Source organism: Rhinoraja longicauda, chromosome 17, assembly GCF_053455715.1.
Source record: "Rhinoraja longicauda isolate Sanriku21f chromosome 17, sRhiLon1.1, whole genome shotgun sequence".
Lineage (NCBI taxonomy): Eukaryota > Metazoa > Chordata > Chondrichthyes > Rajiformes > Arhynchobatidae > Rhinoraja > Rhinoraja longicauda.
In genome coordinates, this window is record NC_135969.1 from 2,411,020 (window position 1) to 2,425,301 (window position 14,282).

General features: G+C 48.4%; 1 protein-coding gene across 2 annotated transcripts in view; it reads right to left on the reverse strand.

Moving 5' to 3' along the window:
• fbln2 (fibulin 2) overlaps positions 1 to 14,282 on the reverse strand; it is a 224,660-nt gene that overhangs the window by 36,313 nt on the left and 174,065 nt on the right. For both annotated transcript variants that reach the window (XM_078413936.1, XM_078413935.1), the window contains one exon: positions 12,903 to 13,031. In XM_078413936.1, the coding sequence (XP_078270062.1) occupies positions 12,903 to 13,031 (129 nt within the window). The remainder of the gene's footprint in view (positions 1 to 12,902; positions 13,032 to 14,282) is intronic.

Consider the following 14,282-nt stretch of genomic DNA (forward strand, 5'->3'; position numbering starts at 1 on the left):
CTTGGAAATAAATAAGACATTCCAGAATTTGTATAATTCTGGCTTTCACAATGAGGCAACACATGCCAGTCCTTATATAAAGCAATTTATGGTTCTGAACACTTTCTGAATAGCTTTCATTAATTATAATAGTTGTCATGGTTGATATTCCTTAATTTTTGTGGTATCTGGGCATTCAAAAGAGAGTTAGAGTTAGATAGAGCTCTTAGGCTAGCGGAATCAAGGGATATGGGGAGAAGGCAGGAACGGGGTACTGATTGTGGATGATCAGCCATGATCACATTGAATGCTAGTGCTGGCACGAAGGGCCGAATGGCCTACTCCTGCACCTATTGTCTAAGTATCTATGAATCTTCAATGAGGCCAGCATTTATTATTCATTTCTAACTGTCCTTCCAAAGGTGATGTACTGCCTAATAAACCGCTGCAGACTATGCTATAAAACATTTCACACAGTGCTGCGGGCTGGGAATTTGAGCCAGTGAAGATAAAGGGTCAACAGTATATTGACAGCATTAGTATATCTTGGCTGTGGATAGGGTTGCCAACTATCTCACTCCCAAATAAGGGATAAAAGGTGACGTCACCGCCCCGCGCCCCACGTGACCTCACCCAGCCAGCAGCCACGTGCTCCCGCTGCACAAATGGCGGCCGCCCGGGCCGGGAGGCGGGTTGCTATGCAACCTCCGCTAGGCAGCAACCGGGCCTCCGGACCTAGACTGTCTGGATCTACACTGTCCGTAACTACAGTGACCGGACCTACAGTGTCCGTGCCTACAGTGTCCGTGCCTACACTGTCCGGGCCTACAGTGTCCGGGCCTACAGTGTCCGGGCCTACAGTGTCCGGACCTAGACTGTCTGGATCTACACTGTCCGTAACTACAGTGTCCGGACCTACAGTGTCCGTGCCTAGTGTCCGTGCCTACACTGTCCGGGCCTACAGTGTCCGGGCCTACAGTGTCCGGACCTAGACTGTCTGGATCTACACTGTCCGTAACTACAGTGTCCGGACCTACAGTGTCCGTGCCTACAGTGTCCGTGCCTACACAGTCCGGGCCTACAGTGTCCGGACCTACAGTGTCCGGGCCTACAGCGTCCAGGCCTACAGCGTCCGGGCCTACAGCGCCCCCCGGGCTTACTACAGGACAAGGGCGGTCCCATACGGGACAAACCAATTTAGCCCAAAATATAGGATGTCCCGGCTAATACGGGACAGTTGGCAACCCTAGCTGTGGATCTTGCAAGTTGGGAAAGTGATATTAAAGAGCCCTTGACTGTACAATGGACCTCATGTATGTTGCATCCAACCAGGTGTACCAGGGTGGAGGGAGGGAATGTCCTGGGTTTTGGATAATGACACAATTAAGTGGCTGCCATGTTTTTAGTTTTAGTTTTTAGTTTTAGAGATACAGCATGAAAACAGGAGGCCCTGTGGCTCACCGTGTCCGCACCGCCCAGCGATCCCCGCACATTAGTACTATCCTACACGCACTAAGGACAATGTACATTTATACCAAGCCAATTTACCTACAAACCGGAGATAGACACAAAATGCTGGAGTAACTCAGTGGGCCAGGCAGTCTCTCTGGAGAGAAGGAATGGGAGATGTTTCAGGTCAAGACCCTTCTTCAGACCTTCCATCAACCCGAAACGTCACCCATTCCTTCATTCCTGGGCGTGCATATTTCTAATGATCTTTCCTGGACCCAGCACACTGATGCAATGGTAAAGAAAGCCCATACTTGCTGAGAGGATTACAGAGGTTTGGTGGGTCAGACAACAAAGTTCTCTTGAACTTCTACAGGTGTACAGTAGAGAGCATATTGACTGGTTGCATCACGGCCTGGTTCAGCAACTTGAACGCCCAGGAGCGAAGAAGCCTGCAAAAAGTTGTGAACGCTGCCCAGTCCATCACGGGCTCTGACCTCCCCACCATCGCAGGGATTTACAGGAGTCGCTGCCTCAAAAAGGCAGCCAGCATCATCAGAGACTCACACCACCCTGGCCACACACTCATCTCACCCCTGCCATCGGGAAGAAGGTGCAGGAGCCTGAAAACTGTAACGTCCAGGTTCAGGAACAGCTTCTTCCCTACAGCCATCAGGCTGTTAAACACCACAACCTCAAATAAGCTCACCACTACATGACTATTATTATTATTGCACTATTATTGTTTGTTTGTTTTTTATGTGTACATATGCACGTGTGTGTGTACACATATGTGTGTGTGTGTGTGTACGTGCGTGTGTGTGTGTGTGTACGTGCGTGCGTGTGCGTGCGTGCATTTGTGAGTATGTGTGTGTGTGTGTGTGTGTGTGGGTATGTGTGTATGTGTGTGTGTGTACACATGTGTGTGTGTGTGTGTATGTGTGTGTGTGTGTGTGTGGGTATGTGTGTATGTGTGTGTGTGCGTGCGTGTGCGTGTGCATTTGTGAGTATGTGTGTGTGTGTGTGTGTGTACACATGTGTGTGTGTGTGTGTGTGTGTGTACACATGTGTGTGTGTGTGTGTGTGTGTGGGTGGGTATGTGTGTACGTACACCCACTGAATGTTTTGTTCTCATTTATTACATTGTCTGCAGTGTACTCTGTTCACATATTCTGTTGTACTGCTGCAAGTTAGAATGTTCTATCTGGGACATATGACAATAAAACACTTTTGACTCTTGACTCTCTTTAGGGCAGATGTTGCTAACTAACGGCAGGGCACCCAGCAGCTCATCAGGTCCTGTTCACGTCATGCTGGTGGGTGGCTTCCAGGATGGTGATGGTTGATATGGGAAGGGTGATTCACCATGGTTGCGATAGAGGTTTTGAATGTTCAGAGGAAAGGCTGAGTCCCTTTTCGGTCAGAGATGGCCTTGACTTGGCAAAGTGCAGGAAGGAACTGCAGGTGCTGGTTTAAACCGAAGATAGCCTGGGCGGCACGGTGGCGCAGCGGCAGAGTTGCTGCCTTACAGCGAATGCAGCGCCGGAGACTCAGGTTCGATCCTGACTACGGGCGCCGTCTATACGGAGTTTGTACGTTCTCCCCGTGACCTGCGTAGGTTTTCTCCGAGGTCTTCGGTTTCCTCCCACACTCCAAAGACGTACAGGTATGTAGGTTAATTGACTGGGTAAATGTAAAAATTGTCCCTAGTGTATGTAGGATAGTGTTAATGTGCGGGGATCGCTGGTCGGCACGGACTCGGTGGGCCGAAGGGCCTGTTTCCGCGCTGTATCTCTAAATCTAAAAAAAAATCTAAAAATCTAGACACAAAATGCTGGAGTAACTCGGCAGAACAGGCAGCATCTCTGGAGAGAAGGAACGGGCGACGTTTCGGGTCGAGACCCTTCTTCAGAAGTCTTCTCTCCAGGGATGCTGCCTGTCCCGCCGAGTTACTCCAGCATTTTGTGTCTACGTATGATGCAAATATCACTTGCCCTGTCTTAAACCAAACCTCCAGTCTTGCTCCAAGCAATCGTGAACGTCTGCGAGATTGAAATGGCAGGTTTCTTCGCATGTGCTCAGTACGACAGGCTGATGCCTGGCAGCGTGGCATTGCTAAATTGTGAGAGTTGGAATAAATAGTCCAAAATGCCTACTCTTTAAAGACATTGTCGCATCCAAAGCAGTATTCCTTCCAGATTTACAGCATATTTCCGCCAGCTGTCAACAGCTGGTGCCAGGATCGTAGCTGAATTATTTTTTTTAGATTTAGAGATACAGCGCAGAAACAGGCCCTTCGGCCCACCGGGTCCGTGCCGTCCAGCGATCCCCGCACACTAACACTATCCTACACACACTAGGGACAATTTTTTTTAATTTACATTTGCCCAGCCAATTAACCTACATACTTGTACGTCTTTGGAGTGTGGGAGGAAACCGAAGATCTCGGAGTAAACCCACACAGGTCACGGGGAGAACGTACAAACTCCGTACAGACCGCGCCCATGGTCAAGTTCGAACCCGGGTCTCCGACGCTGCATCCGCTTGCAGCGGGGCTGGGGTCGGCCCGTTGCGGACATTTCACCGTCCGGCGCAGCCTGGAACATGGCAACGACAACAGCCTGACCGCAGGAGAAGACGGCAGGGGAAGAGAAAAGACATTCTGGCCTTCCATCACAGTGAGGAGGGGACTGGAGGAGACTCACTGTGATGGATGTTTCTTTTTGGGGGGTTTTGTGTTGGTTGGGGTTGTGTAATTTGCTTATTTTATTGCTCTTATTGTTGGACTGTGGGTAACGAAATTTCGTCCAAAAAACTTGTTTTTTGGATGACAAATAAAGATATCTTGATCTTGATCTTGATCTTGAACTCTACCGCTGCGCCACCGTGCCGCCGTAAAAATGAGCACTAAACTTTGGCCTGGTAACATTTCAGGCTTCAACAAGGGAGCATCAAGGCATTGGTGAAGAAAGGGAAAGTAGAACGTGCGAATAATTCCGTTAAAAAAAAGAACCAGATTCAAAAAACTTCTGTAGATATATATAAAGGAGAAAATGCAGCTAAGATTATTTGCAGACTGAAACGGAAGGACATTACATCAAAATAGTCAAATATTTTGCATCTCGCTTCGTGAAAGAAAACATGAAAAGCTTCCTGAAAATAGTGGAGAACAATGGGAGGCAGAGGTCGAGTTGCTGCCTTACAGCGAATGCAGCGCCAGAGACCCGGGTTCCATCCCAACTACGGGTGCTGTCTGTATGGAGTTTGTACGTTCTCCCCTTGACCTGCGTGGGTTTTCTCCGAGATCTTCGGTTTCCTCCCACACTCCAAAGACGTGCAGGTTTGTAGGTTAATTGGCCTGGGGTATGTGTAAATTGTCCCTAGTGTATGTAGGATAGTGTTAATGTGCGGGGATCGCTGGTCGGCACGGACTCGGTGGGCCGAAGGGCCTGTTTCCGCGCTGTATCTCTAAATCTAAAAAAAAATCTAAAAATCTAGACACAAAATGCTGGAGTAACTCGGCAGAACAGGCAGCATCTCTGGAGAGAAGGAACGGGCGACGTTTCGGGTCGAGACCCTTCTTCAGAAGTCTTCTCTCCAGGGATGCTGCCTGTCCCGCCGAGTTACTCCAGCATTTTGTGTCTACGTATGATGCAAATATCACTTGCCCTGTCTTAAACCAAACCTCCAGTCTTGCTCCAAGCAATCGTGAACGTCTGCGAGATTGAAATGGCAGGTTTCTTCGCATGTGCTCAGTACGACAGGCTGATGCCTGGCAGCGTGGCATTGCTAAATTGTGAGAGTTGGAATAAATAGTCCAAAATGCCTACTCTTTAAAGACATTGTCGCATCCAAAGCAGTATTCCTTCCAGATTTACAGCATATTTCCGCCAGCTGTCAACAGCTGGTGCCAGGATCGTAGCTGAATTATTTTTTTTAGATTTAGAGATACAGCGCAGAAACAGGCCCTTCGGCCCACCGGGTCCGTGCCGTCCAGCGATCCCCGCACACTAACACTATCCTACACACACTAGGGACAATTTTTTTTAATTTACATTTGCCCAGCCAATTAACCTACATACTTGTACGTCTTTGGAGTGTGGGAGGAAACCGAAGATCTCGGAGTAAACCCACACAGGTCACGGGGAGAACGTACAAACTCCGTACAGACCGCGCCCATGGTCAAGTTCGAACCCGGGTCTCCGACGCTGCATCCGCTTGCAGCGGGGCTGGGGTCGGCCCGTTGCGGACATTTCACCGTCCGGCGCAGCCTGGAACATGGCAACGACAACAGCCTGACCGCAGGAGAAGACGGCAGGGGAAGAGAAAAGACATTCTGGCCTTCCATCACAGTGAGGAGGGGACTGGAGGAGACTCACTGTGATGGATGTTTCTTTTTGGGGGGTTTTGTGTTGGTTGGGGTTGTGTAATTTGCTTATTTTATTGCTCTTATTGTTGGACTGTGGGTAACGAAATTTCGTCCAAAAAACTTGTTTTTTGGATGACAAATAAAGATATCTTGATCTTGATCTTGATCTTGAACTCTACCGCTGCGCCACCGTGCCGCCGTAAAAATGAGCACTAAACTTTGGCCTGGTAACATTTCAGGCTTCAACAAGGGAGCATCAAGGCATTGGTGAAGAAAGGGAAAGTAGAACGTGCGAATAATTCCGTTAAAAAAAAGAACCAGATTCAAAAAACTTCTGTAGATATATATAAAGGAGAAAATGCAGCTAAGATTATTTGCAGACTGAAACGGAAGGACATTACATCAAAATAGTCAAATATTTTGCATCTCGCTTCGTGAAAGAAAACATGAAAAGCTTCCTGAAAATAGTGGAGAACAATGGGAGGCAGAGGTCGAGTTGCTGCCTTACAGCGAATGCAGCGCCAGAGACCCGGGTTCCATCCCAACTACGGGTGCTGTCTGTATGGAGTTTGTACGTTCTCCCCTTGACCTGCGTGGGTTTTCTCCGAGATCTTCGGTTTCCTCCCACACTCCAAAGACGTGCAGGTTTGTAGGTTAATTGGCCTGGGGTATGTGTAAATTGTCCCTAGTGTGTGTAGGATAGTGTTAATGTGCGGGGATCGCTGGTCGGTGCGGACTCGGTGGGCCGAAGGGCCTGTTTCCACGTTGTATCCCTAAACTAAACTAAACTGAAACTAAATACAACAGGATCTTGCTCAACTTGGCCAATGTGCTGAAGAATGGCAGATGGAATAAGCAATTAAAATAAATTAGCATTAGTAAAAAATAGCATTGCCAAATTCATTGGATTGACGGCAAATATATCTCTGGAACCTGGTAACTAATGAGGAGAGATTACATAGAGTAGGCCGATGTTCTCTTGAGTTTGGAAGAATGAGAGGTGATCTTATTGAAACAAATGGGACTTGACAGGGATATTACTTCCTCGGTCCCACATCACCGTCTCAAAGCAAGGTCAGCCATTCTGGGCTGGGCTGAGAAGAAATCTCTTCCACCCAGTGAGCGGTGAATCTTTTGAGTACTCTACCCAGAAGGGCTTTCGTGATTCAATCACCGATTATATTCAAAATAGAGATTGACAGGTTTGTGAATATTTGGGGGGAGTCAAGGCGCATGGGGTTAGGGCAGTGGTACCAAGGCAAAAAGACCAGCCCTGAATGGGCAAGCAGGCCCCACGGCTGAATAACCTTCTGTTCTATTTCTGCTGCTCTCATCAGTGATGGGAGTACAATTAGGCCACTCGGCCCATCAAGTCTACTACCCCATTCCATCATGGCTGATCTATCTGTCGCTCCTAACCCCATTCTCCTGCCTTCTCCCCGTAACCCCTGACACCCGTACCAATCAAGAATGTATCTATCTCTGCCTTAAACAAATCCACTGACTTGGCCTCCACAGCCTTCTGGTGCAAAGAATTCCACAGATTCACCACCCTCTGACTAAAGAAATTCCTCCTCATGAATTCCTCATAAATACCAATATTCTTGATCCTGAATTACATCATCCTCCCTTTGGTTATTGGTGCATGCAAGCACCTGTGTTTTACTTCACCTTTTGAAAACCAAAGCTGACTCGATTTTCAATTTTTCCATCCACTTTTCAGAAGAAATGTCAAATCGCAGCCTGCGTTCCCATCTTTTGAATTAGAAGTTAAATCCACCTTCCTGTTGTAGCTTTCATTAATTATCTGCACCATTCAGAAAAGCTTCATGCACGCCATTGATTGATTGAAAGTAATATATATAGAGCCTGGTGCTCAAAAGATTGTTTTAAGCTCCCCCTCTCTCTTCCCCCCTTTCCTCTCCCCTCCCCCCTCTCTTCCCCCTCTTCCCCCTCCCGTCTCTCCTCCCCCTCTCCTCTTTCCCCCCTCCCCTCTCACCTCCCCCTCCTCCCTCACCTCCCCCTCCTCTCCCCTTCCTCCATCACCTCCCCTTCTCCCCCCTCCTCTCTCACCTCCTCCTCTCCCCCTCCTCTCTCACCCCCCCTCCTCTCCCCCTCCTCTCTCACCATCCCCTTCTCTCTCACCCCCTCTTCTCTCTCACCCCCCCTCCTCTCCCCCTCCTCTCTCACCTCCTCTCCCCCTCCTCTCTCACCTCCCCATCCTCTCTCACCACCCCCTTACCTTCCCCTTCTCTCCTCTCTCTCTCTCTCTCCCCGCCCCATCCCCCTGTTTCTGTCTCTCCCTGATCTACCTTGGGCAAGGGGCTTTCAGCATCTGCCAATGCAAATGGTGACCAACATGTGCCTGAGCAGCTGGTCCTAACTCAGACCACTGGCACTCAGCTCAGTGATAGATGGATAATGCAGGCCGGGGAAGGGAACAGAAGGGGTATGTCACAAAGCATGTGAGCAACTGCAGGCTGGGGGAGCACATCAGACAGAGTTCTCTGAAAGGCAAAGCAAGGAGTTTATTAGCAGCACATAGGGCCAGTTAACTTGGTAGTAGCTCCTGGAATACTTGCTCAGAGCACTCTGCAAGAGGCCCGAGAAATATTCTTGCAATCAGGGATGCTTATTTATCTTCACAAAGGCCTTGCTTGCCAGATTGAAATGGCTGTCTCTTGCAGTGTAGCTAGGTTTTCTTGAGTAGTTGCAAACGAGGGTTGCCAACATGATTCAATGTGATCATGGCTGATCATTCTCAATCAGTACCCCGTTCCTGCCTTCTCCCCTGACTCCGCTATCCTTAAGAGCTCTATCTAGCTCTCTCTTGAATGCATTCAGAGAATTGGCCTCCACTGCCTTCTGAGGCAGAGAATTTCAAAGATTTACAACTCTCTGACTGAAAAAGTTTTTCCTCATCTCCGTTCTAAATGGCCTACCCCTTATTCTTAAACTGTGGCGCCTGGTTCTGGACTCCCCCAACATTGGGAACATGTTTCCTGCCTCTAACGTGTCCAACACCTTAATAATCTTATATGTTTCAATAAGATCCCCTCTCATCCTTCTAAATTCCAGTGTATACAAGCCTAGTCGCTCCAGTCTTTCAACATATGACAGTCCCGCCATTCCGGGATTTAACCTAGTAAACCTACACTGCACGCCCTCAATAGCACGAATATCCTTCCTTAAATTTGGAGAACAAAACTGCACACAGTACTCCAGGTGCACTCACTAGGGCCCTGTACAACTGCAGAAGGACCTCTTTGCTCCTATACTCAACTCCTCTTGTTATGAAGGCCAACATTCCATTGGCTTTCTTCACTGCCTGCTGTACCTGCATGCTTCCTTTCAGTGACTGATGCACTAGGACACCCAGATCTCGTTGTACGTCCCCTTTTCCTAACTTGACACCATTCAGATAATAATCTGCCTTCCTATTCTTACCACCAAAGTGGATAACCTCACACTTATCCACATTAAACTGCATCTGCCATGCATCCGCCCACTTACACAACCTGTCCAAGTCACCCTGCAACCTTATAGCATCTTCCTCACAGTTCACACTGCCACCCAGCTTTGTAACATCTGCAAATTTGCCAATGTTACTTTTAATTCCTTCATCCAAGTCATTAATGTATATTGTAAATGGCTGCGGTCCCAACACCGAGCCTTGCGGTACCCCACTAGTCACTGCCTGCCATTCTGAAAGGGACCCATTTATCCCCACTCTTTGCTTTCTGTCTGCCAACCAACTTTCTATCCATGTCAGTACCCTACCTCCAATACCATGTGCTCTAATTTTGCCCACTAATCTCCTATGTGGGACCTTGTCGAAGGCTTCCTGAAAGTCAAGGTACACCACATCCACCGGCTCTCCCCTGTCCATTTTCTTAGTTACATCCTCAAAAAATTCCAGTAGATTTGTCAAGCATGATTTCCCCTTCGTAAATCCATGCTGACTCGGAACGATCCTGTTACTGCTATCCAAATGCTCCGCAATTTCGTCTTTTATAATTGACTCCAGCATCTTCCCCACCACTGATGTCAGACTAACTGGTCTATAATTTCCCATTTTCTCTCTCCCTCCTTTCTTAAAAGGTGGGATAACATTAGCTACCCTCCAATCCACAGGAACTGATCCTGAATCTATAGAACATTGGAAAATGATCACCAATGCATCCACGATTTCTAGAGCCACCTCCTTAAGTACCCTGCAGACCATCAGAATTCTGAGGCTATGACCTCTGGTCCTAGATTCTCCCACTAGTGGAAACATCCTCTCCACATCCACTCCATCCAAGCCTTTCACTGTTCGGTTCTAAACTCCAGCAAGTACAGGCCCAGTGCCGACAAACGCTCATCACAGGTTGGCCTACATCTCTCGTTTCCCTTTCCCCTGCCTCTCACTCTGAAGAAGGGTCTCGACCCGAGACGTCACCCATTCCTTCTCTCCAGAGATGCTGCCTGACTCGAGGTACCCCAGCTATTTGTGCCTCTCTTCGATGGAACCAACATCCACAGTTCCTTCCAACACATTAGTTGTCATCTGCTGCTGCTGCTTCATGTGTTGTGCTTGCTCTTGATTGAAAGCATTGCTCTGCAGGCGGCCTTTGTGCAGTGCAATCCACGGTGATCATTAACTCCATGGATGGAGTCCATGGGAGTCCAGAACAAGGGGCCACAGTTTGAGAATAAGGGGTAGGCCATTTGGAACTGAGATGAGGAAAAACTTTTTCAGTCAGAGAATTGTGAATCTGTGGAATTCTCTGCCTCAGAAGGCAGTGGAGGCCAATTCTCTGAATGCATTCAAGAGAGAGCTCGATCGAGCTCTTAAGGATAGCAGAGTCAGGGGGTATGGGGAGAAGGCAGGTACTAATTGAGAATGATCAGCCATGATCACATTGAATGACGGTGCTGACTCGAAGGGCCGAATGGTCTCATCCTGCACCTATTGTCTATTGTCTATGACCAAACTGCCAGCGTGGGCTTTCATTAATCGTGCTCATTCCCAGGGTTTAAGGTGGCCCTAAAATTATTTTGAAGACAATAGATTTACTGAATATATTTTGAAAAGGTCTTGAAAGTTTTCTGATCTGGCACAAGGGAACAAGAAAATGATTTTGTATCTTTTTTAAAACTTGGTTTCCACCACTTGAAATCAAGTTGCCGAAAGGTTGAAGGTTGACGGCAAATAATTTTCTTTAAACTATATCTAATTTCAGCTGCATTAATCAAATTTAATTAACTAGTGAATCATCGATATATCCTTATCAAAGGGTAAGGATATTCCTAAAGCAGTCATCAATAATAAGCTGCAATTATCTAAATATGTACTTTGAATGGCTGGCTCTACCTGCCTTGGTTTATAAACGGTTTGTGATTGGTGATGTTAACATGTCAGAGTGGAAACATGGAAGAGGGAAAGAGGCTTTGTTGGTAAAATTGAAAGTACAGATTTTGGATGAGTCATGAGTCGCAACAACCTGGAGCTCAATGCTCTCAAGACAGTGGAACTGATTGTAGATTTCAGGAGAGCTCCCCCTCCCCTTCCCCCACTCACCATCAACAACACCACAGTCACATCTGTGGAGTCATTTAAGTTCCTTGGAACCATCATCTCCAAGGACCTGAAATGGGGGGCCACCATCGACTCCACAGTCAAAAAGGCCCAACAGAGGATGTACTTCCTGCGGCAACTGAGGAAACACAATCTGCCACAGGCAATGATGGTCCAATTCTATACTGCTATCATTGAGTCCGTCCTCACCTTCTCCATCATGGTCTGGTTTGGCTCAGCCACCAAGCACGACATCCGGAGGCTGCAACGGATCGTTCGCACAGCTGAGAAGGTTGTTGGCTGCAACCTTCCCCCCATTGACGAACTGTACACTGCAAGGGCCAGGAAGCGAGCGGGCAAGATCATCTCTGACCCCTCTCACCCTGGCCACAAACTCTTTGAAACACTTCCCTCCGGAAGGCGACTCCGGACTGTCAAAGCAGCCACAGCCAGACATAAAAACAGCTTTTCCCCACGAGCAGCAGCTCCACTCAACAAGCAAAGTCTGTAGCCTCCTTGTGCTCTGGTATTTTATTTCATTCTTCACATGTTTGAATTATAATGTTTTATTTTTCATTGTTTAGTGTGTGTCGTGTTGTTACTTGCGAGCAAAGCACCAAGGCACATTCCTTGTGGTGTACGTACTTGGCTAATAAAATTTATTCAATTCAATTAAATTCAAGGTCATAAGGAATAGGAGTAGAATTAGGCAATTCGGCCCATCTATCTCTCCCTCCTAACCCCATTCTCCTGCCTTCTCCCCATAACCTGACACCCGTACTAATCAAGAATTTGTCTATCTCTGCCCTAAAAATATCCACTGACTTGGCCTCCACAGCCTTCTGTGGCAAAGAATTCCGCAGGTTCACCACCCTCTGACTGAAGAAATTCTTCCTCATCTCCTTCCTAAAAGACCGTCCTTTAATTCTGAGGCTATGACCTTTAGTCCTAGACTCTCCCACTACATCACCACCCCTACCATCATCTCAGCTGTTTCTCTACATCTATCAGAAATAAGGGTAGAAATGAAAGGTAACGCATTCGATTGATTCACGCTCGACCCGTCCTGCAGGTCCCAGCGTAGTGCCAAGGTATTGCATCATAGTGCTAAGATCCCGCAGCACAGTATTAACAGTCTTTTACCGTGGCCCTCTTACAAATGGACCACCAGCATCCAGGTGAGTGGTTCATGCAGAAACTGGTGCAGCAAGTGAGCTGGCCAAACCGCGATGAAGAGTTCTCCCTGCAATGGTTACACTGCAGTGCTGGCACTCCGCCAACAGATGCCGCTATTCTCATGCCATGTTCTTGCAGAATTATCGTCTGCAATTCCTCGTTGCGTATAGCAGGCCTCAAACTGGGCCTACACAAGTTTTCCCCTCAACAAAAATTAAATCATATCATCAATCCAAATTAGCTGCTATTTCTGACTGCAATGTGTCAAGTTGATGCACTGATGTGGAATATTGAACTGCCTTACTTAGCTCGGTATATTTTTGTGTCTGTTGCTATAACACGGAGTGATGGCACAGATATTTCACGTACCAGCGCACGTCCTGCTGAGAGAGTTGTAGTGATAGCCACTTTTGCAATCGCAGCGATAGCTCCCAGGTATGTTCTGGCAGACTTGTCCTTCTCCACAGCGATGCACTCCACTGTGACATTCATCGACGTCTGTGCAAACAAAGTACCACAGGGTTCACTGAGGTCAAAACACTAATTGCCCCTCCCCTCCCCGCCCCCCCCCCCCCCGCCCCCCCCAGACCAGCAGTAATATGCGAATTCAAATTTTAAAGCAGCTTTCATTTCAGTGATACTGAAAAAGATGTTTATATTTCAAAAAATATAAAGGGGGAATTAAAAAAGAGGGCGGACTAGTGTGTAGAATGGCTGAGAAAGTGGGATAACGTAGAACTAGTCTGAACAGTTCTCATCTCGACAGGCTGAAGGACCTGTTTCCATAGGGTGGCACGGTGGCGCAGCGGTAGAGTTGCTGCCGTGCCGCGCCAGAGACCCGGGTTCGATCCTGACTACTGGTTAGGGGTTGCCAACTTCCTCACTCCCAAATACGGGACAAGGTGATGTCACCGCCCCACACACCACGTGACCTCACCCAGCCAGCGGCCACGTGCACCCGCTCCACCAATGGCGGCCGTCCGGGCCGGGAGGCGGGTTGCTACTCAACCTCCGTTAGGCGCCGCCTGGGCCTCAGGACATAGACTGTCCGGAGCTAAAATGTCGGAAACCTAGCGTGTCGGGACCTACAGTGTCGGGGATAACAGCGTCCGGGCATACAGCGTCGGGGCCTACAGCATCCGGGCCTACATCGCTCCCCGGGCCTACAGCGTCCGGGCCTACAGCGCCCGCCGGGCCTAATACGGTATTACAGTCTAGGTCCAGAGGAAAAACAACTGTAGGTTCTGGTTTAAATCAAAGGTAAACACAAAATGCTGGAGTAACTCAGCGGGTCAGGCAGCATCTCTAGAGAGAAGGAATGGGTGACATTTCGGATCGAGACCCTCCTTCAGTCTGAAGAAGGGGCTCGACCTGAAACGTCACCCATTCCTTCTCTCCAGAGATGCTGCCTGACCCGCTGAGTTGCTCCAGCATTTTGTGTCTACCTAGGTCTAGAGGCCTGGGTGGCCACCATTGGTGGAGCGAGAGCACATGGCCCCTGGCTGGGTGAGTTCATGTGGGGCGTCACCCCAGGGTAACGTCACCCTTTGTCCCTTATTTGGGAGTGAGGAAGTTGGCAACCCGATTAATACGGGACAAAGGCAGTCCCGTACGGGACAAACTAATTTAGCCCAAAATACGGGATGTCCCGGCTAATACGGGACAGTTGGCAACCCTACGACGGGTGCTGTCTGTACGGAGTTTGTACGTTCTCCCCGTGACCTGCATGGGTTTTCTCCAAGATCTTCG